This window comes from Trichoderma harzianum (assembly GCF_003025095.1).
Source record: "Trichoderma harzianum CBS 226.95 unplaced genomic scaffold M431scaffold_9, whole genome shotgun sequence".
NCBI lineage: Eukaryota > Fungi > Ascomycota > Sordariomycetes > Hypocreales > Hypocreaceae > Trichoderma > Trichoderma harzianum.
This window is the reverse complement of record NW_020209257.1, coordinates 811,269-836,183: the sequence shown is the minus strand read 5'-3', so window position 1 is coordinate 836,183 and position 24,915 is coordinate 811,269. Positions and strand designations below refer to the sequence as shown.

Here is a 24,915-nt window from a genome sequence, read left to right as displayed (position 1 = left end):
CCGCATATTAATAAAGAAAAAAGTCGGTATCAATCGTGTATTATTGTATAAGTGGTCTCGTAACCAAGTCTATTATATATTTTGTTCGCCGAGCTGCCAATTTTTCATGTCTAGACAACTTATACCGAAAATCTCCATCAATTCCACATATAACCAATAGTAAAACCATCATCCCGGGTATCAAAAACTCCATCGTCTTACATCATCGAGCAAATCACTTTTGAGATTTTATGCAGCATCACACGTGATGCTCCCTCTCCACTCTTTTATCAATACTCCTCCTCCTAGCTACCATGTTCTGCCCAGTAGGAGCCTGTCCAAGCTCTGCTAGATCCTCTTGACTCTTATGCAGAGAGCCATGGTGAACGCCTCTATGGCCACGACCAGGACTACCGCTTCGTTGAGAAGATGACGAGGACCCGCTCGCTACAGGTGTATCGTCACTGCTTTGAATCTCATCTTGTTGACTGACACCGCCCCATGAGCCGCCTATTCCTTCCATGATATAGTCGGAAGCTGTTGGCTCGTCGAGCACGACCAGTTCTTCTGGGTGGAAGACTCTAGGTAGGACCAGAGCGCGTACGGGGATGAGGAGCAAGATGATGATAGGGAATCCGACGGCAGCAATGGTTTGTGTAATGGCAAAGGTGGCGCCGAACCCGACCAGCTCAACAATAACAAAGCCCCAGATTGCGGCGCGTCGCTTCACCAGTTTGAGAGGTGAGTTTGCGGGAGTCAGATTCTTATCCCGGGCCAAGAAGAGTAGCTTGGCTGTGATGCCATTTGCTTGAAGGGCCTGAAAGCCCATGATGAAAAAGAGACCAGCTAAAACTCCATGGGGGACCAGATGGAGGACGACGAGAAGAGGGCCCGTCATGGTGCCAAGGGTAAGAAGTCCCTGAGCCAGATTGGATACACGCTGCTCGACGACATGAGTCGCTTCGAAAGTATATGCTCCCTTGTCTTCACCCTTTTCATCGAGCTGCTTGACGGCTTTGGTGACGCAAAGGGACTCGGTATGAAAAGGGGCTTGTGGGATCAGGCCATTGGGGAAGGGTAAGCCGAGAATGCCGGCCACACCGGTGGTGATGCCGAGAAGGAAAAAGTCCCAGTGGAAACCAGCGGGCTTTCTCAGGGGAAATTCGCTTCCTTGCGCAATAAGAGATGACACTGCATCGATGTTAGTAACTAAATACATGTTGAAAAGAAAGAAACAGCCTTACCATTATGGTCGAACCAGAACAGAATAGTCAAGAGAATGGCAAATGGGAGAGCGGTGAAAATCTCTCCAACGCTCAAATCCCAGAAGTTGACGGCCCATCCTCGATCGGCTGTCGGCTCAAACGCAGTGCTGGTTGGGAGCACCGCCAAATGAGTCTCAGACATACGACCAATGTGAACAAATCCAGTGAAGAAAACGAGAGTCAACGGAGTGCCGTAATCCTTTAGGAAAACCCGAACTGGATGTCTGAAAAGACTACTACCTCCCAGCTCCCCGCAGATATAAGCAACCATGAAGAGCAGTAACGCCGCGACAATGGAGAGATAAAAGGCACTCCCATCGCCAAGACGCTCTAGTGTTTGGATGCCCTTTTGAAGATAGATGAAAGCCACGTAGAATCCAAAGATGTCGCAGGGGAATCGTGTGACCCAGCGAAGCCAGTTGCAGGAGTTTGTAATGGCAAGGATCCAGTGCAAAATCAGCGACCATCTAGAAGGGACGAGTCAATAATTTGTCAATATGCAGTCTCCGAGTGACATTGAGCTTACATTCCGATCCAAGCCATAAATCCCAGGTAATTGACACCAGTTGGTTTCATGATGTCATAGACTGTACTGTTAAACACAGTGATGGGGCCTATAGAATGCCATGTTAGAACCAAGAAGATACCACGCAACTTATACAGGTAGCATATAGCACACTCACCTGTGACCCCAACAATGACGAGCGGCTGAGCAGAAAATATGGAAAAGACCACAGAGCCCAGGACAGAAGCAAGCAGAACCTCATTGACACCATAGTTTGATCCGGTATTCTGAAACATGTCCAGAGAGAAGGCAAGGGCAGGTAGGATACTGTCAATGGCGCGGGTTAGTAAATGCTTGCTCGATAGACTTCCGTCAGTAAACAAGGAGAACCAATAGATATCACATACTTTGCAAAATACATGAAGACGGTGGCAGGCACAACACGATAGTCCCACGCGTCGAGCCAGTCGCTAACATAGTAAGGCGCTCTCCGACGAACATCGTTGACCATGCCACGGAAGGGATGAATGCTCCACCAGGCTTCGTGAGGCCGCTGTAATGTCGACATCGATGCCCTGTCATCTCTCGTCGATGATGCTGTCGTCGTGATGGGCACCTCTTGGCCTGATGCCGCTCGAAAGATGGGCGTCGCTCCATAGCCCTCGTCCTCACCAGCCACTCGTCTTCCATCGACAGAATTCGCCATTAGAACTGTCATGGTGAGCTAGATTCTCGACGACTGCCCTCGCCGTATGACGTCGAGTTTTGTTCTCGGCACTGAATACGCCGAGTAGAAGCCCGGGTTCTCTGGAAGTACTGGCTTCTTCGCAGAGTAGTGAGTCGGTTTGTATCAAGCCGGGTATGGGCGTCTCCTCATAACAGAGTCATCGAAGCGGCGGAAACACTCAAGAAAGTGTGACGAGGAAAGCAAAGAGACAAGAATCGTTATACGAACGATTTTATTATGGCGGATGGATCCAACAAGGGAGTCATGTCAACACCCCCCTGGCCAAGGCAAAAAAGACAGATCCGCCACTGCAACTAGCTGTGAAGGATTAGCTGCAGAGGGAAAGACAGTGGAGATATTAGAAGATGAATTTCCTCTTCTCCCCTCCCCCGCTTGTTTGATAAAAGGAAGTAGAAAAGGATCCTGCCTCTTTATTTTTTGGGTTATTTTCTTTCCCATTTTTTTTTCGGGAGGCTAGATCCAGATTCGAGATCGGAGGCCACCAGCACTAACACCGCCTATGACATCGCTCACTGCACACATTGGATGAAACACTGCCCGACTGGGTTTAGACGACTGTGGTGTGTCGTTACCGCATTTCGCCCCCACATATGGGAGTGAGTGGGCTTTTTAACTTTATACCGAGAACAAAGGCATTGACGACGAAATGTGTTGGCGATGAGTACGGAATAATAGAGTATTATTAACTGCATCTACATAGATGGACTGAAAACCTCCTGTAAACCTCTGACTGATCTGATATTAGAGTTTTGAGACAGATACAGTGATTGTAGGACTACCTTGGTGATAGTAGCCAGCCTATATCACAAGCATCAACAAACTATAATACTTTACCCTCACCATAAGATACCAACCAACCCAAAAGAAGCATAAACAAAATTCGAATTGATACCTCATGTAGCAGGTCATCTCTACCAATTACCCCATAGCAATTTCATTTCTTCCCCAAGCCTCACTGTGGAACTTTCTCAACTACTAGCATCAACCGTCAGCGCCAAACAGCTCACAAGCAACAATCGGGATGATGTTTTAATTACAGACAAGAACTTTTACCACCAACCAGCAAACAAGACGCCTCACACAACATGCTCATTTACTCGCTGCACGGAACTTTTACTCTGCTGTGTAACTAGAGTTATGAACATTAGACAAAGTATATGTAAAGGCACTCGTACTACAAAAACGGGGTATGCTAAACTTGCGGCTCTTGGCAGAATCCCTTGCCAAAAAAAAAATCCACAGGTTCGCCTAACCCCGGCAACGATCGGTAAAATCCAATCATCCCACAAATCATCTCTTTTCCCCCCTTCATCCTAGATGCAAAATATTCTACATTCGGAGCTCTGCATTCAAAGCATCGCCACTTTGGGGCTCCATAACGCCTGTCTTTGTGTTACCCATCGCCCGTTTTAGCGTCGCCAGTAGGAGGAACTTTCCCGGCCAATCATATTTTCGCTTCACCCCCCGGGGATGTATGTCGTCCCTTGCGTTGCAAAACTTCAGGACAATATACAATGGGAACGACAAGCCAATGAATGTGATGCTCGCCTTATCGTGCGTCTGCTTGGTGGTGGAAGAGGCTTGAGGTGGTGTAACTTGTAAATCAATAGGTTATCCGTCACTTTTTACCTCTCCACTTGCAAGTGTGTTTCAATGGCATACTCACGGCTTACACATGATATTTCATCATCATCAAATTCCCTTCTTCATTTTGAGCCGGATGGCGCTCTTTCTACTTGATTTCCTGATCCTACCAATACGTCTACAGTTCTAAATCCAGATACGAGTACACAGTAATGTTCAATAAGCCCCTGCCACCCTTTTCCTTACCCGCTAGTTTCCCCCATATGATGATAAATAAGTACATGCAGAGGAGATTTTAGCATCCCCCTTGCTCATGGTAGAGTTGAGACTCGTAAAAAATAAACACAGGCTGCCATCGTCGGCCATAGGTTAGCGGATGTTGATTCCCGCTCCGTTGGCGAAGATAGAGCAGCCAATCCGGGCTTGTCAAGAAGTTCCCGGCAGTTCCCCATACTTGGCTTCATGAGGTACAACAATCCCCCCCTGGTTATTTCCCTTTAGACTTTCTCTCCCTTTGGTCATTCAACTGTACATGTCCCCTCACGGTCCGTCATCTTACATAATATCAACAGCACCTCTTTCACTCGTCTGACAGCTTCCGGAAGGCGGGCGCGGGCGCAGGCGGCTCTTCCTTCGGTGTGTCGGTCTCGGTCGGGAAAGGTGGCGGGGAGCTGGCCCCTTTGCCTCCAAAGAACTTCTCAAAGTCCTCGTTATCGTCAAACGGTCGCTTGCCAAGGATTCGCACCATGTCGTCGCGAGACAGCACCTCCTTTTTCAGCAGCTCTTCCGCAATCAGGCCGATTTCCGTCTTCTTCTCCACCAAAAGGTTTCGGCACCGAGTGTAAGCTTCCTCTACTATCCGGTGCACCTCCTGGTCGATTTGTTGGGCCGTGGCCTCGGCGAATGGCTTCACCATGCGGTTCGGATCGTTGTCAAAGTGGACAGGTCCCACCTTGTCCGACATGCCCCATTGGGTTACCATGCTGCGTGCCATTTGCGAGACCTTCTTGAAGTCATCGCTAGCACCGGTCGTTACTGTGGTGAAGTGTAGTTCTTCAGACACACGACCTCCCATGGTCATGGCCATTCGGTCCATCAGTTGATTAGTGTTCATCAGATAAGCGTCCTGGGGAAGGTATTGCGCATAACCCAGGGCACCCTGACCACGGGGGATAATGGAGACCTTCAGGAGAGGATCCGCATGTCTCAAGAACCAACCACAGATGGCATGTCCAGCCTCGTGGTAGGCCACTGTCTTCTTCTCCTCTGGCCTGAGCACCAGGGACTTGCGTTCCAAGCCTCCGATGACTCTCTCAATGGCTCGCTCGAAATGGATCATCTTGACGTCGTCTGCGTTCTCTCTCGCGGCTGTTTCTACCATTAGTACTGAATCTCAAAAACAGGCATTATGCTACGGCTTTAGGGGCTTACCAATCAGAGCTGCTTCATTCACGACATTGGAGATGTCTGCACCGGAGAAGCCAGGGGTCAAGGTGGCAAGTCGGCCAATGAGGTATTCGTGGTCTTCCTTGGTGACAATCTTCTTGAGGTAAACCTGGAAGATCTCTTGTCGTCCCTTCATGGTGGGTCGGTCGATGTAGATGTGCCTATCGAAGCGGCCAGGTCGCATCAGTGCCTTGTCTAGTATATCGGCACGATTGGTACCGGCCAAGACGACGACCTGTTCTCTCGTGTTGAATCCGTCCATTTCCGTAAGAATCTGGTTGAGTGTAGCCTCACGCTCATCGTTGCCGCCGAATCCACGGCCGCTCTCCTGTCGAGCACGACCGATAGCGTCGATTTCGTCAATGAAGATGATGCAAGGTGCATTCTTTCGGCCCTCAGCGAACAAGTCTCTTACACGAGAAGGACCCACACCAACAAACATCTCCACGAATTCAGATCCGCTCACGCTGAAGAAAGGCACGCCAGACTCTCCAGCAGTAGCCTTGGCGAGAAGAGTCTTTCCTGTTCCTGGTGGGCCGGCAAGAATGGCACCTCGAGGAATCTTTGCACCCAGCTTCTCAAACTTTTCAGGCTGCTTCAAGAAGCTAACAAACTCCATAATCTCAGTCTTGGCTTCCTCCAGACCAGCAACATCGCTGAACTTGACCTTAACAGCACTCTCAGCGTTGAATTTTTTGGCCTTGCTCTTTCCGAAGTTGAACATGCCTCCAGCCCCCCCTGCTCGTCCGCCCATAGATCTCTGTGTCCACAAAATCAAGCCGATGAAAAGAAGAGTTGGTCCAAAGGCCAGCACCAAGTTGCCAACGGTGCTGCCACCTGCCTCATAGCTGACAGGTATCCTCTCAGATGGCGGAATACCCAGTTGGTCCTGGGCTTCCTCCAGCTTCTTCTCAAACGACTCAACGGATCCAATTGAGAAGATGTAGGTTCGTTTAGCTCCAGATCCATCAGTCGTTCCCTGGACAGCATCGGGATGCAGTTCCACGCGCACTTGAGACCCATTGACTACTACCAGCTTCTGCACAAGACCCTTGTCCAAAAAGGCCTTGCGCAGCTCCTGCCAGGTAATCTCTTTCTCGGAGAAGGGCCTGCTGAACGATTCGATAGCCCAAAGTGTAACACCAAGAACAAGACCAGTCTGAAGGGCATCCATCCATGAGTTTCTCTCCGGCTTGGGTGACTTGGGGTCAGATCCTTGCTGATTTGAGTGTGATTCGCCGGACGCCTTGTGAGGTCGGTTGGCGTCTGCTCCCCTCTCCCCGTCCTTATGGTCGCTCATCTCAGGGTTGTTTTGATCAAACATGCCTCGCTTTCCTTGCTGCTGCTGTTCAATTTCCCATTCTGCCACTCGTTCGGCCATGATGAAGACGCATCGCATCAGCCGTCCCTTGTCCATTATCGACAAGTTGCCAGGTCCCTGGCGCATCTTGTGTAATAGCTCGCGTATTTCGGCCGGTGCACCAGTATGCTGAAGCCCCACCAGGATGTCCTTCAACGTCTGTCTTTGGCCTTCGGGAAGCATCTCCTGGAACGCCTGCAGCTGAGTTATCTCCTCTTTGGACAGGCGAATCCAACCCTCTGGCAGAGGTGGCAGAGGAATCTTTGGTGATTCTGAACCGCCTTCTGACTCTGGCTTTGCGCCCGCATCATTGTGGTTGATCGGCTTCTCTGGACCGGGGTTTTTGTTCTCATCGGGATGCGGGGGCTTGGAGGAGTAGTATCGCGGGAGAATGCCGTAGGGTGTCGGCAATGCTCGGAGAGACACTGCGCTGGAGCCGGCGATAAGTCTCTGTGTTCTCTGTAAGCTCACGCTGTTTGAGAATCTCGCCAGCCGCGCGAGCTGGCTCGACTGACGAAGATATCTTGACATGGTGGAGGGCGGCGGGTTGTGGTTTGCGGCGGATCCGCCGGTCCTGGGTCAATGACGAGGGAGAAGTGCAAGTATATCGCACTCGCTGCGCAGGATTGCGCTTGATGGCTCCGGATTCGCTTTGTCAGAAAATCGACATGCGCTGTGAGAAAAATGCAATGTTCCAACGCCACTGCGGACTTGTTCTAGATGACACCACGAGATTGAAGCCTGCCGGCGGGCGGTCCACATTAACCCCGAAAATTGTACGGAGTCACGTGCGGAGTTCGGAGCGATGCAGGGTAGGCTCGGAGGATCGGGGTTCCGCCTGGGAGAAACTCCGTCATCTACTTCTTCTAGATTCTATGGAGTGATATGATCTCTAATACTAATGTTACAAGAATAATTGCGTATATTCATCGTGATGGTCTAGCTCCCTCTCTTAATGTTGAAATTACCATATTTGAAAGATAATGGCCATAATCGGCAGTATCAAACGAGGTTAAACGAGAGAGGGCTAGGTATGAAACTCAGACGTCCAGTTTGATGAAGATGGATCGTATGTTGCCGCTGCCCTTGGTTGAAACAAGTCGACTGCTTCCATCATCCATTGTGATTTCTAATGGGGATTCTTCATCGTGACTCGATGCTAAATCTGGCCAATCTCGCCAGACTTCTACATGTGAATTGGTAGAGAGCTTGTGTTGGGAAAGTCGCGATATAACCCGAAGTGCCTGCATCTCATCACCAACCTCTAACAATATCACCTTTGGCTTGAGGTTGTATGCGATGTTGAGCAATCGGGAATAAAAGACGTCTTCGTGCTCCCAATTTGCAGGAATTGAAATGTCGTTCCCTGGAACCAAAGCCAGAGACGGCTCGTATTTTCGAACGGAGTGTCCAATCTGGCCACCTCCACGGTACCACACTTGCCGGGAGATATACGGTGGATTAGATATCATCACATCCCAAGTGCGTCCTTGAAGCTTCTCTATGACTTCGTCCTGAAAAATGTCTTGTTGTAAAATGTTGAGAGTACGATTTGTCCCGGGTTGTGGGAGATGGCCAAGCTTCACATTATGAACAATGTTGTCCCTGGACAAACTGACAGCTTGAGTAGAAATGTCCACTCCAACGACCTCCAGATGCTCAAACTTCCGATAGAGCAAAGAGTAAAGAAGTAGAGGTATGCATCCCGTTCCTGTGCAAAAATCGACAATACCGAGGCGTTGGCCTGGCTCGCCAGTCTTTAAGTTCCCAGCCTTGATCAAATCAGCCAGGTGGTATGTATACGCCTCGGTCTCGGGTCTGGGTATCAAGACGCCAGGACGACATTTGACATCCAGTGGCCCAAAGGGTTGAGACCCCAAGATGTATTGCAAAGGATAGCCTTGGCCTCTTTTCCTGCATAACCTATAGAGCAAGTTTTCTTTGCTGGCGCTTGCAGTGCTGTTGACATGCTCTTTGAGCCATCGAAATTCATTCATGGCCGATTGGAGGTCTCTGCATGCCGGGAGCAGTGCAGCAATGTTGGCTGAGCGACGGCTGGCCTTGCGGAAGAGCCATGGCGGGATTCGCGACATTGGCTTGTCTTTGCTGAAGGGAAAACGGCAACATGATACAGGCGTAGACAATTTGTGGCTACCTTAAGCTCTGCCAAAACGGTCTACTGTACTAAGTGCCACTAAAATGGCATTTAAATATCATACTGCATGAGGGTAAATAAAAGTTCGAATCAAAGTATTAATAATCAATTTCTCATATTATGATAACTGTTTCCCAATTATTTGAGATTTTATATACAGAGGAAATAGAGCTGGGCGAGATAATTGCTGCCACTTAAAGATTCGCTGTATTATGCTCCAGCTGCTTTTTCTTAGCGCTTCTGGTGGACTGAGCCATAGCCGGCCTTTAGCCGATCTGCTCTCATACTCGCCGCTCATCCTTTAGTATCACTCTCAATCTATCCGTTATTCATACCACTTTTTGGAACCGATGTCGACAGAGCCCTTTTGAATTACTTTTGCCCGAATTTTTGGATTATCAGAGAATATTTGTTACCAACGACTTGCCATAAATCTGCTCTCGTCTTATATCGCCATCTCTTTCCGCAGCCAGCTTGACAGTTCTCCCCCCTGGTTCTGCAGCTTGCCACGAGATTTCATTCAACGCGTTTCTGGATACACCATCGAGCCTTCACATCCAATCATCACTCTTCTATCAAGATGAACGCACCGGATCGGTATGTTTATCATTTTTACTACTGGACTTCCCGTTGATGCCATTTTGCTTCGTTACACTTCCAGAGTCACCCTTGCCGTGGCCAAGGCTCTCCTGAAGCTGGGAATCATCATGCAGAACACAGATGCCTAAAAGCCAAGGGCACGGCATATATCGTCTCCTTCTGGGTTGTTATTGAAGCCACGGATGATCCATTTTGTACCATGTTGTGTGCATGCTGCTGGTGCAAGTGCACGCTCAGCATGAATGCCTTTCGCTTGCTGCATTCTCAATCTACACTTGTCATCTGCCCAAACCTACAAAGTTACCTTCCTGGCAGCTGTCAATTTGGCAGCTGCCGGTATCTCACTCTTTCCGCCTTTTCACACTTTCATTTTTCCTGTTCAATTTGTTGAACGCCTTTTCACCCTCACCAGCACCCTGTCACTTCTGCCAGGCACCAGCGAAAATGGCGGGATGCAACACGAAGCATGACAACCTCCAGGACAACCCGTTGCGTTCCCCCCACTTCCAAATTATCTCGATTTTTTTTTGTCATCTGGTTAACAATATGCTGACTTTGAATCAGTTTCGAGCTCTTTTTGCTCGGCGAGGGCGAAAAGAAGATTGAAGAGAAGGTTTATTCTGGTTGGTGACTGATATCACATCTTGGGCTTGAAAGAAGCTAACGCTTCTTCACAGGCATGTCCAACACCTCGGACTTTATCTTGAAGAAAGAGGACCACACGCTGGGTAATCTGCTCGCCGAGCATCTCAAAGCACACCCAAATGTCTACATGGCCGGGTATAAGAGTAGGCTTTCAATTCAGCTGGGGTCGGGTGGAATCATGCTGACTAGGATAAACAGTTGCTCACCCTAATGTTCCTGAGCTCTACATCCGGGTACAGACAGACGGAACCATTTCGCCCCGTGACGTTTTTACGTCAGTGTGTGAAAAGCTTATCAACCAGCTCGAGATGTTGTATCAAGAGTTCACTCGCGAATGGGAGCTAAGACGTATCACCAACACTGGAGACCAAGGGGCCACCAATGGCCACTGAGAACACCATCAAGTCGTCTCATAGTCAGGCGTTACAGGAACAGGAAATTGGGCTTTGCATTTCGGCTTCATTTGGACCAGGGAAAATGAATTTAAATTTGTGTTATTGTAACAGAGAGTATGCATTCAAAGATAATGCAGACCAGTCTCGATACTGGCTATCCTCCAACAATCGGACAGTAGAATTCCACTGTTGCTAGATCCTACTGAGTAGCAACTCTGTCGTGAAATGCGTGACACGCGCGTAATAAGCCGTCAGGGCGTGGTATTGGTTGCGATGAGTCGGCATGTACTTGGACATGCCATTGAGACTTGGGTCCCTCAAGCCGCGGCACCAACTGGGCCTTCTCCTCCGGGAATCAGCTAGGGGAAAGTGTCAGCATATATGATTGATCATTAGGCCGAGGGTTGCGAGCTATACCATGCAGATATTGTTGCCGTTGAGCAGGATTTTAGGAAGCTTTGTGTGGTTTCCAGAGTAGTCGCTGCATGTGAAAACATGGTCAATACAGTCCCAGATCCAGAGTAGAGATCGGCGAAGACTCACAATTCCGTCACATCCTCCAACACCATGTCTTGACTACCGTTAGATGAAGTTTCAGACTCCTGTTGAGAAGGGGTGTCTACTTACTGACATAGTCGTCAAAGCCTAGGAGCGTGCCGCTGAACTCTGCCCAAAGTGTTAATTCTGCAGCACAGGCTCGAGAAGACAGGGCCTGGTGTTCTCACCTTTATCTCCCTTCATGACGACCCATATCCTTGATCCGACACACTTGTCAATGAGTTCTGAAGCGGAGTGTCAGCAGGTTAACCCAGAGCTCAGGGGAAATGGACATGGGGCCCGAAGCAGATGAACTCACCGAGGGGTAGCAGCTGTGACGCCATCTTGGCAAGGGGGTTTTGCCCGTTGCGTTTACGACGCAGCAAGAGTAATCTCCGACAGCAGAGGTATGAAAAGAAGATTCGCACAAGTTTCGATTTCGATCACCGGGGTACAAGACGGATCCAGCCTGCGCTCTCTCTCAGTTGAAGTCGTTCCCAGCAGGTCTGGTGGGCTGGGCAGCGCTAAAACAGAGCACGACAACGCAAAATGCCTGGCCCCCACATTGTCGCGAGGCTGACTAAGGGCATCTCGGCCTTGAACGCCGTTTGTCCCTTGTCCTTCAAACTGCAACTAAGCGCGCTGAGACATGATGGCTGCCTCGGCGGCCAATCACCACGATTCACAGACTCAGCTCCCCGGCTGCGTCAATCCCTCCCTGGAGCCCGTGGTGCGATCCGAATGGCCTGTTCGGAGCATTTGGAGCTGCTGAACGGAGGCCCTGCTCATGTGCCGTTCAAACTGCGGAGGTCGCAGTGCAGCTACCTAACGGTGCAGGCACTCATACATGAGGTATAGCTGTATTTCTACTGAGGTATACTTAACGCGCCCTCCTCCACTCCCAGGCATGCATTCGTGTCTGTCTGCGCAAGTGCTCGGTTCCTGCAGAGGTTCCTTGGTCAGAGCTATGAGCTACCACCATACGAGCCAACTCTGGAGTTCCCAGTTCGGCGTGCGCTTTGGAGCGCTTGCAAATGTCCGCCAGGAATCAACTGCTTCTACGTCTATTCATACTTCTGCCCTAGGCGGTGATGAGATCCGTACCGACGGCCCTGTAATTTCGGCCGAAGTCGGCCTATACACGACGGATGTTACCCCAGATCCATTGCCATCATTTCCACGCTCAAGGAGTCCTCGGCGAGCGCCCATTGCTCTCCCGCCACGCTCAACAGACGCTCAACGACCACCTATCGCTCTCCCAGATCCAAATGTCGCAACCAACTCAAAAGATGCGAGCTCAAAGGACGCGAGCGCAAAAGAGAACGCCGCGGCTCCTAGCGCAGACAAGAAGAAGATTGTCGTCGAGCCACCGTCGACTTCACTAGAGTTCAGCATCTCCAAGAAAGAGTTTCTTGCTGCCCGCGCTGCCATCCCTGGCACTCCCGAGGCTCACTGGTCATATACCATGTACCATCGAACTGGCGAGAATGGAAAGGTCGATAATGTTAAAGTCCATTATTGTGAAAGTAAGGCTACCACGGAGCGGGTCTGTAGCGAGTATTTCCTCAACGAAGATGTCATCGGTCTTGATCTGGAGTGGATGAAATGGGCAAGGAAGACGGATGGGCCACGGCAAAACGTCTCCCTCATCCAGATTGCGAGCCCTAGCCGCATTGCCTTGATCCATGTCGCAGTGTTCACAGAGAAGGAGGACTTTCTAGGGCCGTCGTTTCGCAAGATGATGGAGAATCCCAACGTGAGCAAAGTCGGCGTCAACATCATACCGGATTGCACGCGCCTCAAAACCCACCTCGGCGTCACTGTTCGCGGTGTCTTTGAGTTGAGCCATCTTTACAGGGTCGTCAAGTATCTGCCAGAGACGCCTAACCTCGTCCACAAAGGACTGGTATCACTGGCTACCCAAGTTGAAGACCAGTTACTGCTTCCTTTGTTCAAGGGAGATCTAGTCCGAACCGGGAATTGGATGAGACGGCTCAGCTCGCAACAAATCAACTGTAAGACAAACCCCAATGTGCCACTTGGCCTATGCTTGAGTTCACATGGCTAATCAGTTGCAGATGCTGCGTCGGATGCTTATGCCGGCCTTCAGCTCTACTACGTGCTTGAGGAGAAACGAAAAGCCCTCGTGCCCTGCCCTCCTAGACCGCATCATGCGGAACTGCGGCTACCTATTCCACTTCCTGATCCTCCAGCTCCTCCAGCTGTTGAGAAAACAGAGGATGATGCTGCTGCCGTGGACCCGACAACAGCCACTTCTGCAGATACAACGGCTTCCACATATAAACGCAAAAACTACAAGCCTAAAGATCCTAAATTAGAAGACTCTAAGCCTCAAGATCCTAAACTAGAAGATCCAAACCCTGAAGACTCCAAACCTAAAAGGCAACTACCAAAAACCTTTAAACCGAAACTTCCAGCCTCGGAAGCTGCAGCATCGGGTGATTCGGCCACAAAGGCCCCCAAAGCGAAAAGACAACGCCCGCCAAAAGCCCCCGACACTAGAGACGCGCGGGTCATTGCAGCCGAAGCAGAGATGAAGGCGTACAACGATGCGTACACTGCCGCCAACTCAACCTGGCCCGTCACCACCCCGGTCCGCATCAGGGCGTACTACATCTGGTACCGGAATGAGGACCTTTGCCCTGCCGATATCGCGGCGCTCTTGCGAGACCCGCCGCTGCTGACCAGCACTGTTGCGGCGTATATCGTGGATGCGATACAGACGGAGAAGTTTCCTTATCCGTTGGGCAGGTTGCACAAGGAAGTGGTGTGCCATATAGACCTCGAAAAGCCGTACATGTATAAGTACAAGTCGTTTTGCGAGGAGTGTTCAAAGGCAGTCAAGCTGGACCACAATAACGAGGAAACGAAGCAAACGGAAGTGAAGCCAGACGAGCAGAAATAAGCAAACGATAGACATAGCGTGTAATTAATTACTGTATCCTTGGTATATTCAATTTCAAGACAGATTCTAAATGAAAATAGCATCTATGAAGCCAACAGCCCGTTACCCCGATTGACCTGAACCTTTTTATCCTCTCCTCCACTAACAATTCCCCACGTCTTGTCCCATGCCACGCTCAGCACCTTGGCGCCGTCTCCGGCAGGCGGTAGCTTCTTGCCCTTCAGCCACTCTCTTCCAATAGTGTAGACTGGCTCGCTGACGCTGCCGCCGCCCTCTTCGGACGATGCGAGCCGGACGCTACGCAGATCCCACACACGGCACGTGCTGTCGTGCGAGCCGGAAACCAGCGAGTAGTCGTTCTCCGGGGAGGCAGCCACCGAAACAACCATGTTGACGTGACCTCGGAGGGTCATGGCGGCGGTTGCGGCAGCAGACTCTCTGGGGTCCAGCAGGGTGATGTGTCGTGCCGAAGACCCAGCGGCTATCAGCGACGCACCAGGCAGTGCCGTCGCACAGAGAATGGGGTGCATGGTGGTTAGGCGAGACACCTCCCGCTGTGTTGTGAGATCAATCGTCTTGACTGTGTGGTCCAAGGACGCAGAGTAGGCGACGGTCGAGTCCTTGGGATGGAAGATGGCGGCGGTGACTGCCTCCTCGTGCAAGGGGATCATTGCCAGGGGTCCGCGCTGGGCGGTAGAGCCGGCGTTGGACAGCTTGGCTCGCTTGGTGATGTGAGCTGAGGGAAGGGATTCGGGGTCGGCCTGGGGCGCCGTTCGTTTAGAGGCGGACCACAAGCCAACGCGACCATCTGAGGAGGCAGTCAGGATGCGCCGGGTGGAGCCGTTGACATCAATGCTGTTAATGTTCTTTCCGTGGCCCCAGAGTTCCATGTTGGGCTTGAGAGCTCCGGAGAAGCCATCATCCGCTTCCTTGTAATCCCAGACAACGACTTTTCGATCCAAGCCGGCCGACGCCAGCTGGGTCGGTGACAACCATCGCACAGCATTGATGCGCTGAGTGTGTCCTTCGCCTTTACCACCAGCAGAGACGGCAATTGCAGTTCCTGAGGGGTTCCAGATCCTCACAAGCCCATCGTAGGAGGCACTAGCAACCCGCTCATTCACAGCAGCATCCCCAGCCAGCAAACCAGCGGGCGAAGTTGACGACAGGACGTCGACACCGCTGACCCAGTCGTCATGCTCAAAGCTGGCTTCGTAAACTGGGGGGAGAAGACTGCGAACGTATTGCAGGGTCAATGTTGTTTCCTGAGACAAGCCATTTGACTTGAGGTATTCTTCAATGCTCGTTTTCAGAAATGTGCCGTTGGCGAGGAAATCGAGAGGGACTGGCGATGAAGTATCCAGCATCGACTCGGAGTTTAAGATGCGAGAGAGGCCATAGCGCTTGATATCTAGGGTATGTTAATAAGACCCATCTTCCTATCTTTGTATAACAAATGGGGTAAAATTCTAATAAGGAAACTGACCTGCGGGTACGAGCAGTTGTCTCTTGGACTCTGGGAGGATGAGGTCTTCCTCGTTGGTGGTGAAGACGACCTTCACCTGGGCAGATGAGGCGTCCATTGTGGTAAAAGAAGAATTAATATGTGTGCTCAAAAGATCGATGAATGAGTGATTTGGATGCCCTTGTTATTTTAGATGATAGGAAACTGTGAACGTCGAATCGTCACTCTGGTGCGAGTTGCTGGTAACGGCTGGTGCACATGTAGGCTAGAGAATTCTCAAAAAATTTTGGAAAATGAAGCGCAGCCTTGTGAGTAGTGGATCCACTGCGGGGTTCACTGTTGAAATCAGTAGCCAATTAGAGCCAAGACACCGCGAGGCTGAAAGAGCGACCTAATGCACACTAACCTGCATCTAGACCGCCTAATTGATGCTCTAAGATGCCACAACACATGGAGCAGAGACATACATCCGCCTAGTACATAGTCAGAAAGTAGCTGAGGAGAATCTGTGGACCGTATGGTTGTGTTAGCCGCTTTGGATTACCTATCCTTGTTCCCTGGGAAACAATCTTGATAAAGAGATCCCCACAAGAGATAGAATAGCCATCCTTGCATCCCTTGCATACCCAACTAACACCAACAGAGCGTCGTTGATAAGCACCATACGTCATGTCTGGTGTTTCGAGGACAAGTCCAAGGGGCAGACAATGTCTGGGCGTACACAATGATGCGAGTCTTTGTCATTGTAATGCCGTTTGGCGTCACCGCCTTGCAATTGAGTGTTGAATACCACCCAAGCTGCAATGGGATGCGGAGGATATGCAACTCGGGCATGGCTCCTGTCCCATTGGGGACCAGCAACGTGGAATAACTCGTGGCAGAGTCCAAGATATCCATGGCAAATGTCCGTCCAGATGCAAAACACCAGCCAATCCGCATCTCTCATCACATAACCTCGATCAGCTCCCCCGCAATCCATGGCGTCATCCCCACACTGCTAAGGTAGTGCACGAGGCCAGTTTGGCACCTCACCACCCGCGGTTGGCTTGCGGCGACCCGCTGGATTGGAGAGACGAATGGTTTGTTATGCAGGGACATTGAGGTGTTTGCTTGTGCCAATTGAGAAGGGGGGACGTCAGCGGCTCTGGCTTGTGGGCGATTGATGCTGAGAGGCGCTGCGTAGCGGCCCGGGGAACCATGCAAGCCTGGGGAAGGCAGCGGCGAGTTTTGGACGAGGAACCAAAAAGATTTAAGGTAAAAATAGTTGGAGAAGAGGAGTAAATGAATAAAGATGAACAGCAGCATAAATAATCCCGTGCAATTAATGCCATGCAGCACAATACAGTCCTTATGTAAGCTTGCGGCCTGATTCCAGACGTCTTCTCCCGATGATGCGCATGCGTCAAAACTGCAGACGCAAATCGCATACATGAACACACCTGCGCAGTCACTTCTGTTAGTGGTTTGGCCGGCTGGGCTAGCATTGCGCTATCCCCAACCCCAGACCCACCGCCTCGAGAGGTCCCCACTTTCTATGTAGCACCCCTCCAAAGCTTCAGTCCAAGTCCCTCATCAAGTTTCTTCTCCCCCTCTCGGCCTGACTTGTTTCTGCCTTTTCTTCTCATCCCACGGCCTCAGATTCAGCTTCCTCAGTCCTTGGACCCTAACGAGCCCGTTGCCCAGCTTCACGGGCCCAGCCATTGTTTACCTCGCTGCCAGCGCTCACTCACCATTTGCAATAACAGCGACCCATCTAAGCTCCAACGCCACCTCAATCAAGAGCTTTACTAGCACTAGGTAAGTCATCACACCACAATATCTCGCACCGAAATTCGGCCTAACTAACCAAAAGTTTTTTTTTCTTCGCCTCCCTTGATAGCTACAAGCATTTTCAGTTCGTCTTCTCACCTCCTGCTGCTTTTTAAACGTCCAAAAGCTTACAAAATTCAGTCTTTCTAGCTTGTGCAGCCCTTGCGCAGCCCTAATCCCCTACGTCATCTGGATTGTCGGCCCGTGGCACAGGCCTTTTCGCCGGAGCTCTTCCAAAAGGGTCAAACAACAACCTCTCGCGACATTTTCACAGTCCAGGACGACAAAATGGCCTCCAACGGAAACCCCGTTCGCGATATCAAGAACCACCTGCTCTTTGAGATTGCTACGGAAGTAGCTCATCGAGGCAAGTCGCATCCTACCCTCTGGCGATTATGTCACCATGGCCTCTGTGCCCGTTCCTGCCCAACCCAATGTCGGCCCAGATCAAGAGCTAACTCATTTATTGCCTCACAGTCGGTGGTATTTACTCGGTCCTCAAGTCCAAGGCTCCAGTGACTACGGCTGAATATGGCGATCGATACACCCTTATCGGTCCCCTCAACCACCAATCGGTGCGCCCTCTACCTTGCAAGAATTAATTAATAGCTCAAAATTGGGCACCAACTGACGAGAAACAGGCCGCAGTCGAGGTCGAAGAGATGGAGCCCACCAATAAGGAGCTTGCCGCCACCATGCAGACCATGAAGGATCGCGGAATTGGCATGCTCTACGGCCGATGGCTCATTGAGGGAGCCCCTCGGGTTCTTCTCATTGATACCAAGACGGCTTACAACTTTGTCAATGAGTGGAAGTCGGACCTCTGGTCAGTTGCCAGCATTCCGTCCCCACCTGATGACGAGGAGACCAATGAGGCTGTTGTCTTTGGTTACCTGGTGGCGTGGTTCCTTGGAGAGGTAAGCATCCGTCGTTGCCCTAGTCCCATGAAGTTGACATTAGCTTTCCTTGTCGTTGCTTCTCAGCGTTTGATTGGCTGCCGCTAACATGCAAGTACTAGTTTGTATGCCACGAGAAGGAAAAGGCCGTCATTGCCCACTTCCACGAATGGCTGGCCGGTGTTGCTCTGCCCCTTACCAAGAAGAGGCGCATTGATGTTACGACCATCTTCACCACCCATGCCACTCTCCTGGGACGATACCTCTGTGCCGGCTCGGTTGATTTCTACAACAATCTCCAGTTCTTTGACGTCGATGCCGAGGCGGGAAAGCGCGGCATCTACCACCGGTATTGCATTGAACGAGCTGCCGCTCATTCATGCGACGTCTTCACAACAGTCTCTCACATCACCGCTTTCGAATCAGAGCATCTGCTGAAGCGAAAGCCTGATGGCGTCTTGCCCAACGGTCTTAACGTCACCAAGTTCTCGGCGGTTCACGAGTTCCAAAATCTGCACCAGCAGGCTAAGGAGAAGATTCATGACTTCGTGAGAGGACACTTCTACGGTCACTATGACTTTGAGCCAGAAAACACACTGTACTTCTTCACTGCCGGACGCTACGAATTCCGAAATAAGGGAGTCGACATGTTCATCGAATCTCTTGCGCGGCTCAACGGACGACTCAAGGCGGCCAACAGCAAGATGACTGTTGTCGCCTTCATCATCATGCCTGCTCAGACCACATCGCTGACTGTTGAGGCTCTCAAGGGCCAAGCCGTCATCAAGTCCCTGAAAGATACCACAAACATCATTGAACAGGCCATTGGTCGTCGTATCTTTGAGCGATCCCTCAAGTGGCACGAGGGTGACCCAATGCCCGATGAGAAGGAACTCATCTCTGGCCAGGACCGTGTTCTCCTGCGCCGGCGTCTCTTTGCCATGAAGCGCCACGGGCTTCCGCCAATTGTGACTCACAACATGCTCAACGACAGCGAAGACCCCGTCCTGAACCAGATTCGCCGGGTGCAGCTGTTCAACCACCCGTCAGACCGTGTCAAGGTCGTGTTCCACCCAGAATTTTTGAACTCGGCCAACCCCGTTCTGCCCTTGGACTATGACGACTTTGTACGCGGCTGCCACATGGGTGTTTTCCCATCATACTATGAGCCGTGGGGCTACACCCCAGCTGAGTGTACTGTCATGGGCGTGCCGAGCATCACTACCAACCTCTCTGGCTTTGGATGCTACATGGAGGAGCTCATTGAGAACTCTAGCGACTACGGTATCTACATTGTGGATCGGAGAATGAAGGGAGTCGAAGATTCAGTGAACCAACTGTCCAGCTTCATGTTTGACTACTGCGGCAAGAGCCGGCGTCAACGTATCAACCAGAGGAACCGTACTGAGCGTCTTAGCGACCTGCTTGACTGGAAGCGCATGGGCATGGAGTACATCAAGGCGCGCCAGCTCGCTCTCCGACGAGCATACCCCAACTCGTTTAACGGTGATGAAGAGGAAGAGGAGATAGAAGATTTCATCCGCGGGCCGGAGCAGAAGATCTCCAGGCCATTCTCCGTTCCCGGCTCGCCTCGCGATCGGACTGGCATGATGACCCCTGGAGACTTTGCCAGCCTGCAGGAGGGACGAGAAGGCCTGAGCACGGAGGATTACGTTGCCTGGAAGCTGCCGTAAGTATTTCGCAGCAGTTGCATGATTTACAGTTGTTTCGGCTTTTTGCTAACATGCTGAACCTAGTGAGGAGGAGGACCCCGAAGAGTATCCCTTCTCGTTGACTCTGCGAACGAAGCAACCCAATGATATCAGCCCGGAGACCCAGGCCACGCTCAACGGTACTGACTAATGGGGAAAAAAGAGAAAGGGAAAAAAAGAGCAAAGTTAGGCGTTTATTCCATGAGCAACATGCGTCCAAAGCCAAGCCAGCATTGTATCGGATTGAGGACAGTTTTGACAGTGAATCTTTGTGTGTCAAATCTTTGATATGTGTTTTTTTGTTTCTTCCAGCATTTTGGCCGAGGTCCAATGGAAGCAAACAGATTGGGTAAGAGTGAAGCAGAAGAAAAAAAACCGGAAAAGATGGCGTTTCGACCGAGGGACTCGTCGGCGAGAGTGGATGGATGTCGGCTTCGAGTCAATTGCGGATTTGATCAAAGGTGGACAAAAAATACCTGTACGTATGTTGTATGTTGAATGATGAATACATACTATCTTGGTACTATATTTCTTTTGCTTGTCTGTATTGTGCTTGCCCACGTGCTCCGTTGAAACGCTGTGCTCCATGAAGTTTATATGAAGAGTCAGAAGAGACTCCACGGCATGAACGACACGTGCCCTACTTTGACAGTGCAGACATGACGCGATGGGGTTTAGAGATGAGATGGCGATCTGTTTAGCGCGGCAATAGCGTTGAGGCTGAAGTTTGCGGTGGATCTCCAATTACATGAGCGTGTCGTGCGTATGCACTAGCTAGTTGTGAAGGAGATTGGACTGTCTCTCAGGATATAGTCACAATACAGTTCAGGGCATACAGTTTATTGATGGGCTTCTCTAACCGAGTTCAGGGCAAGGTTACGACATCATCTCCGAGTACCTGGGGAGAGGGTCGATTTGAATTGACAGGAGATGCAATCGATTGTGATGATGAGTGTGACGAGCACAGGCATGGCGCCGTCATACGAGGCATGATTGAATGAACGGTCGAATGAGAATCATGCGTTCAGTTGCGTGTGTTTACGAATATTCTACGGAGCAAGGGGGGTTGTCTAATTGAATGGAGATGGGCTATGGGATGCCCGCTACGAAGCGAGAGGAAGCGAAAATGGAGTTCGTTTGTCCACGGCATGTTCCCCCTGGGGGCTGGGGATGGAGCATGGGGGCAGCAAAGAAGATTTTTCTCTTTTTTTAGGGTGAGAATAAAAGGCGGTGATGCAAGATTCGGTGGCCATTAGCGTGAACTGGGTAAGAGACAGAGCTGTTCCGCGTCTCTATTTTGCGGTAAAGCAGAGCAGAGTTAGGTGAACTGGCCAAGCAGAAATCGGGGTTAGCAGAGCGGGTTGGTGCTAAGGCGAGATGGCGCGCCAGGGGACGGCAAGCGATGGAGAGAGGGTTGAAGACTTGTGAAGAAGAGTGGACATGCTAAACCAAGTTTTTAGCAGGGAACAGGGGGGGGTGGACATGGGGGTTCGTGGCAGATACGAGTGGAAAGTGGGAAAAGAGAGAGAGGCTGAGATGCGGTGAGGCTTCTGTGAGGCTTCTGTGCATACACCGTATTTTTGACACGTGAGGGGAGAAGAAGATGCTGTGATTATATGAGATATTAGAGATTGACTGTGTGATTTTGCTGGTATTATTTAATCATGTTTGGATATTGCGAATGGCACGTCTCAATCTCGGTGGAAATTACACCCCAGACGATCGCATTGTTCGCGCACTCTTCAACGAAATACACATTGATCAAATATTATGAGTCCAAATGTCCTCGCGAAGAATTTAAAAACAAACCCCTGACCGACAGCAAGCAAAAAAAGCTCGTGTGGGGCACAAGCTAATTTCGGTAGGTCGCTTCCACTGTAGCTTTATGTGTCTCTCGTCTGCTTTCTTTTTTTTTTTTTTACGTTCGACCTGAGCGATCCATGGGCGTAGTTCTCAGGGGAGGGGCCCCCATGTCATGTATCTCACAGTGCACCGTGTTTTTTTCTTTTCTTTGTTCTGTTGGTTCAGTACTCCGTAGAGTTTTTTTCTTGTGCTTGTTTCGCATGCGGGTTTGATGTGCTGTCAAGCGTGATGCTGGATGGTGGAGACTGAGACTGTCTTGTCTTGTCTTGTCTTGTCTTGCTTCTTCTTGTTCATCGTGCTGTTTTTTGCATGTGCTGCTACTAGGTAGCTACCTTAGCTACAGCAAGCTATAGCTATCTGGTTCAAGTTAGTATGAATGGATTGTTGAGGTGCGTGATGCGTGATGCTGTTGAGCATGAGCATGAACCGATCCATGGTTCTCTACCGTTGCTATACCGCCATTCATGATGCCATTCATACATGCTCGTCTGTTCTGTTCTGCTCCGTTCTGTTCTGTACACGTAGCAAAATGCAATTGACTAAAAACAGCGGGCTTGCTTGCTTGCATCCAGCCGATCTGGAGACGAAGGCACGCAGCATCGCGACGTGTCCCAGACAATGTCGCACTCTGAAGCGGGAGTTGCAAGCAGCACCCAAGTACGTAATGCTATATCAAGTATCACCTACTGAACTGAGGTAGCAGCTCTTTATTCTTATTCTTATTGTTTTTTATTCTTGTCTTGTTCAGTTCGGCCGAGTGCGTGTAGTACCTATTCAATTCTTGAAAATGCCACCCCGTCGTCTTTGTTTCACCATGAACAGGTGACATCTCCGGAGCGTCTATTATTGCTTGGCCAGCCGAAAGCATGAAAGACATTGAATAAAGTAGAAGGGGGAAATTGTAACAACACGCTGCATTGAATTGAAATCGCCAATCCCATTTTTGAACACTCCATGTATTCTTGTACGAGTACTATAAATATGTTTATTCTTAGATACGAACAGATGTATACAGTAAACTGTCCATCATCGCCATCTCCAAGCAACGTCGCATCCCGATATGGAACACTTACGCGCCTCCGTGTCGTGGCCCGCATCGCCCTCTCCGGACTGAGACAAGGCCCTCGATACGGACGCGAAACAACGAAAGAATAATAATAATGCCCGTTTGCACAAGTAAGAAAGAGTAAGAAGAAAAATACACAACCCCCCTTGTCCTCCCTATCTCGGACGTCGCGGTATCAAAATCAGCCTCGTACAAGTAGTATATGTATGTGCACATTTACGCACTCGTAACAGGTAATGATACAGTGCATCAACAGCCCTGCACATCATTATTTGGTAAAATTCCCCTTGCCCTTGAAACCCATGCTCTCTCTCTCTCTCTGTCTTGCTCCTGAGCTGCCCGTATCACGTACTCCGTGCGGCGTCACGTATCATATCACGTATCATGTACTTGTCAGCAGCAGCACATGGCCGTCTCCAGCAGCAGACAGACGTGGGCACGGATTGCAGATTGCTCACTCACATACCTTGCCCTGCCTTGCCTGCGGGTATGTATAGGTACGGCACCTCGTAATACGGCATATACATATATGATGAAGCAGTAAAAAGAAAGAAAAGGAAGGGGAAAGAAGGGATACCCGACGCAGGAGCACGGAGTGCGTGCAGCGAACGCTCAGGTACAGAACAGATAGATGACGGAAAAAGTAATAAAGATAAATTACGCTCAACCCTTATTCTCCGACAATATTTTACATGTTTATCTTGTCTTCATGTATATCCTAATTCTTATGTTGCATGTACATACACTCACATCTCAAACTTACAATACTGTTGTTAGAAGTAGCGCTAACCATCGTGACCGAAGCCGGAAGGTCTCACAAAACACCAAGACAAAAAGACAAGACACACCGTAACCAGCAACACACTAACACAGCACAAGTAAGAATATTCCATACAGCAAGAAAACAAAAAAAGGTACTAATCCAAGTCCAGCACAACAAGCATCTCATTCCACAGTAATGGCACATTAGCCCCAAAGCAGGACAGGACTAAAACATGTCGGCAGTGCTCCATACATCTGCATGTACAACACATCTCTTCAAACTCCACTGCGGGAAGGGGGAAAAAAAGAGGGCAAAGAAAACTTACACCAACCAAAATTCAACAACATCCCATCCCGCCTTTTTACCCTTTTTGCCTTGTCAAGGCCTTGGCTTGCTTTGTCCTTGCGGTGCAGTCTGTACTGTAATTATCATAAACTGCAACTACAACTTTGAAGCACATCCATTAAACCATTACATTTACCACTCAGTCCAAAGCGAGATCTTCCATCTGATCTTACTTTATAGCAAAACTGCTAGTAATATCTCGACTCCCATCAACCGGCCTCCTCCGCTCCATCAGGTCCAAATCCCCACTCTGGGCATCCACGTACCCGTACCCGTACAGTCATCAACGTCAAATGTATGTTCGGGGCATTCCATTCCCACGCCAAGTACGAGTACAGTAGGTACGAATTACTCTCATGCACGCATTCACCCATCTTGTTCACTCTGGGTTAAACAATCTTCAACGGGAATAAAGAAAAAGCGGCTCTTGTACACCGTGTTCATGGCAGACCGCCTCGGCTGCCAGGGATGTTCGATGCAGGAGTTTTTGCCTATCAGGTCATGGACCCTTGCAACTACAACGTCGGTGTAGGTGCATGGAGAGCCCCAGTTCACCGCGGCAACCACGAGTAAAGGCAACAAAGCCATACTGCACTGTACTGTGCAATAATGAGTAGTCAGCACACGGAAATGCATCACACAAATCATCACTTGGAAAAATAGGCAAAAAATGGATTCAAATCGAGGTCCGAGGACTCTCTTCATTGGTAGCATCATGACTACTTGCGTAGCTAAAGCGAAAAACAAAAAAACAGTGTTTGCCAGCTGATGTCATCGCGGCTGTATTGTCCCAAAGAAACTGATAGAAAAGAAAAAACGCCACGAGGCAATGCAAAGCCTCCCCAAGAGTG

At 50.1% G+C, this 24,915-nt stretch overlaps 9 protein-coding genes across 9 annotated transcripts; 4 read left to right on the top strand and 5 right to left on the bottom strand.

The window, feature by feature from the left end:
• Nucleotides 1-238: 238 nt before the first annotated feature.
• M431DRAFT_7284 (hypothetical protein) lies at nucleotides 239-2,467 on the bottom strand (the record flags this gene model as incomplete). Its single annotated transcript, XM_024922075.1, has 5 exons — nucleotides 239-1,170; nucleotides 1,224-1,711; nucleotides 1,771-1,858; nucleotides 1,928-2,076; nucleotides 2,157-2,467. 5 exons carry the CDS (start codon nucleotides 2,465-2,467, stop codon nucleotides 239-241), a joined length of 1,968 nt encoding a protein of 655 aa, XP_024772457.1.
• A 2,194-nt stretch (nucleotides 2,468-4,661) lies between these two features.
• Nucleotides 4,662-7,418, bottom strand: M431DRAFT_89866 (hypothetical protein; the record flags this gene model as incomplete). Its single annotated transcript, XM_024924071.1, has 2 exons — nucleotides 4,662-5,449; nucleotides 5,513-7,418. The coding sequence occupies 2 exons, from the start codon at nucleotides 7,416-7,418 to the stop codon at nucleotides 4,662-4,664; spliced, it is 2,694 nt and encodes an 897-aa protein (XP_024772456.1).
• A 387-nt stretch (nucleotides 7,419-7,805) lies between these two features.
• On the bottom strand, nucleotides 7,806-8,994 carry M431DRAFT_510061 (hypothetical protein). The gene has a single exon (XM_024919403.1). It carries the CDS (start codon nucleotides 8,978-8,980, stop codon nucleotides 7,928-7,930), a length of 1,053 nt encoding a protein of 350 aa, XP_024772455.1. The 5' UTR covers nucleotides 8,981-8,994; the 3' UTR covers nucleotides 7,806-7,927.
• A 1,092-nt stretch (nucleotides 8,995-10,086) lies between these two features.
• On the top strand, nucleotides 10,087-10,679 carry M431DRAFT_7281 (hypothetical protein; the record flags this gene model as incomplete). The annotated part of the gene is made up of 4 exons (XM_024922073.1): nucleotides 10,087-10,130; nucleotides 10,207-10,265; nucleotides 10,320-10,430; nucleotides 10,486-10,679. 4 exons carry the CDS (start codon nucleotides 10,087-10,089, stop codon nucleotides 10,677-10,679), a joined length of 408 nt encoding a protein of 135 aa, XP_024772454.1.
• A 320-nt stretch (nucleotides 10,680-10,999) lies between these two features.
• On the bottom strand, nucleotides 11,000-11,563 carry M431DRAFT_90054 (hypothetical protein; the record flags this gene model as incomplete). The annotated part of the gene is made up of 6 exons (XM_024924104.1): nucleotides 11,000-11,041; nucleotides 11,100-11,163; nucleotides 11,226-11,253; nucleotides 11,310-11,348; nucleotides 11,408-11,464; nucleotides 11,539-11,563. The coding sequence occupies 6 exons, from the start codon at nucleotides 11,561-11,563 to the stop codon at nucleotides 11,000-11,002; spliced, it is 255 nt and encodes an 84-aa protein (XP_024772453.1).
• Nucleotides 11,564-12,126: 563 nt separating this feature from the next.
• On the top strand, nucleotides 12,127-14,145 carry M431DRAFT_89705 (hypothetical protein; the record flags this gene model as incomplete). The annotated part of the gene is made up of 2 exons (XM_024924051.1): nucleotides 12,127-13,234; nucleotides 13,298-14,145. The coding sequence occupies 2 exons, from the start codon at nucleotides 12,127-12,129 to the stop codon at nucleotides 14,143-14,145; spliced, it is 1,956 nt and encodes a 651-aa protein (XP_024772452.1).
• Nucleotides 14,146-14,228: 83 nt separating this feature from the next.
• On the bottom strand, nucleotides 14,229-15,728 carry M431DRAFT_483889 (hypothetical protein; the record flags this gene model as incomplete). The annotated part of the gene is made up of 2 exons (XM_024916159.1): nucleotides 14,229-15,556; nucleotides 15,632-15,728. The coding sequence occupies 2 exons, from the start codon at nucleotides 15,726-15,728 to the stop codon at nucleotides 14,229-14,231; spliced, it is 1,425 nt and encodes a 474-aa protein (XP_024772451.1).
• Nucleotides 15,729-17,363: 1,635 nt separating this feature from the next.
• Nucleotides 17,364-20,463, top strand: M431DRAFT_147291 (glycosyltransferase family 3 protein). The gene is made up of 5 exons (XM_024912748.1): nucleotides 17,364-17,786; nucleotides 17,897-17,994; nucleotides 18,061-18,336; nucleotides 18,438-20,005; nucleotides 20,073-20,463. The coding sequence occupies exons 1-5, from the start codon at nucleotides 17,708-17,710 to the stop codon at nucleotides 20,176-20,178; spliced, it is 2,127 nt and encodes a 708-aa protein (XP_024772450.1). The 5' UTR covers nucleotides 17,364-17,707; the 3' UTR covers nucleotides 20,179-20,463.
• A 3,115-nt stretch (nucleotides 20,464-23,578) lies between these two features.
• M431DRAFT_471724 (hypothetical protein) lies at nucleotides 23,579-24,714 on the top strand. The gene has a single exon (XM_024915437.1). The coding sequence runs from the start codon at nucleotides 23,952-23,954 to the stop codon at nucleotides 24,594-24,596; it is 645 nt and encodes a 214-aa protein (XP_024772449.1). The 5' UTR covers nucleotides 23,579-23,951; the 3' UTR covers nucleotides 24,597-24,714.
• Nucleotides 24,715-24,915: the final 201 nt, after the last annotated feature.

Excerpts from the sequence above, each read along its gene's own strand:
- M431DRAFT_147291 (XM_024912748.1), top strand. The coding sequence starts at position 17,708 with ATGGCCTCCAACGGAAACCCCGTTCGCGATATCAAGAACCACCTGCTC. Across the intron at positions 18,337-18,437 it reads TGGCGTGGTTCCTTGGAGAG|TTTGTATGCCACGAGAAGGA; the intron begins GTAAGCATCCGT and ends TGCAAGTACTAG. Across the intron at positions 20,006-20,072 it reads TACGTTGCCTGGAAGCTGCC|TGAGGAGGAGGACCCCGAAG; the intron begins GTAAGTATTTCG and ends TGCTGAACCTAG.
- M431DRAFT_471724 (XM_024915437.1), top strand. The coding sequence starts at position 23,952 with ATGTCGGCAGTGCTCCATACATCTGCATGTACAACACATCTCTTCAAA.
- M431DRAFT_510061 (XM_024919403.1), bottom strand. The coding sequence starts at position 8,980 with ATGTCGCGAATCCCGCCATGGCTCTTCCGCAAGGCCAGCCGTCGCTCA.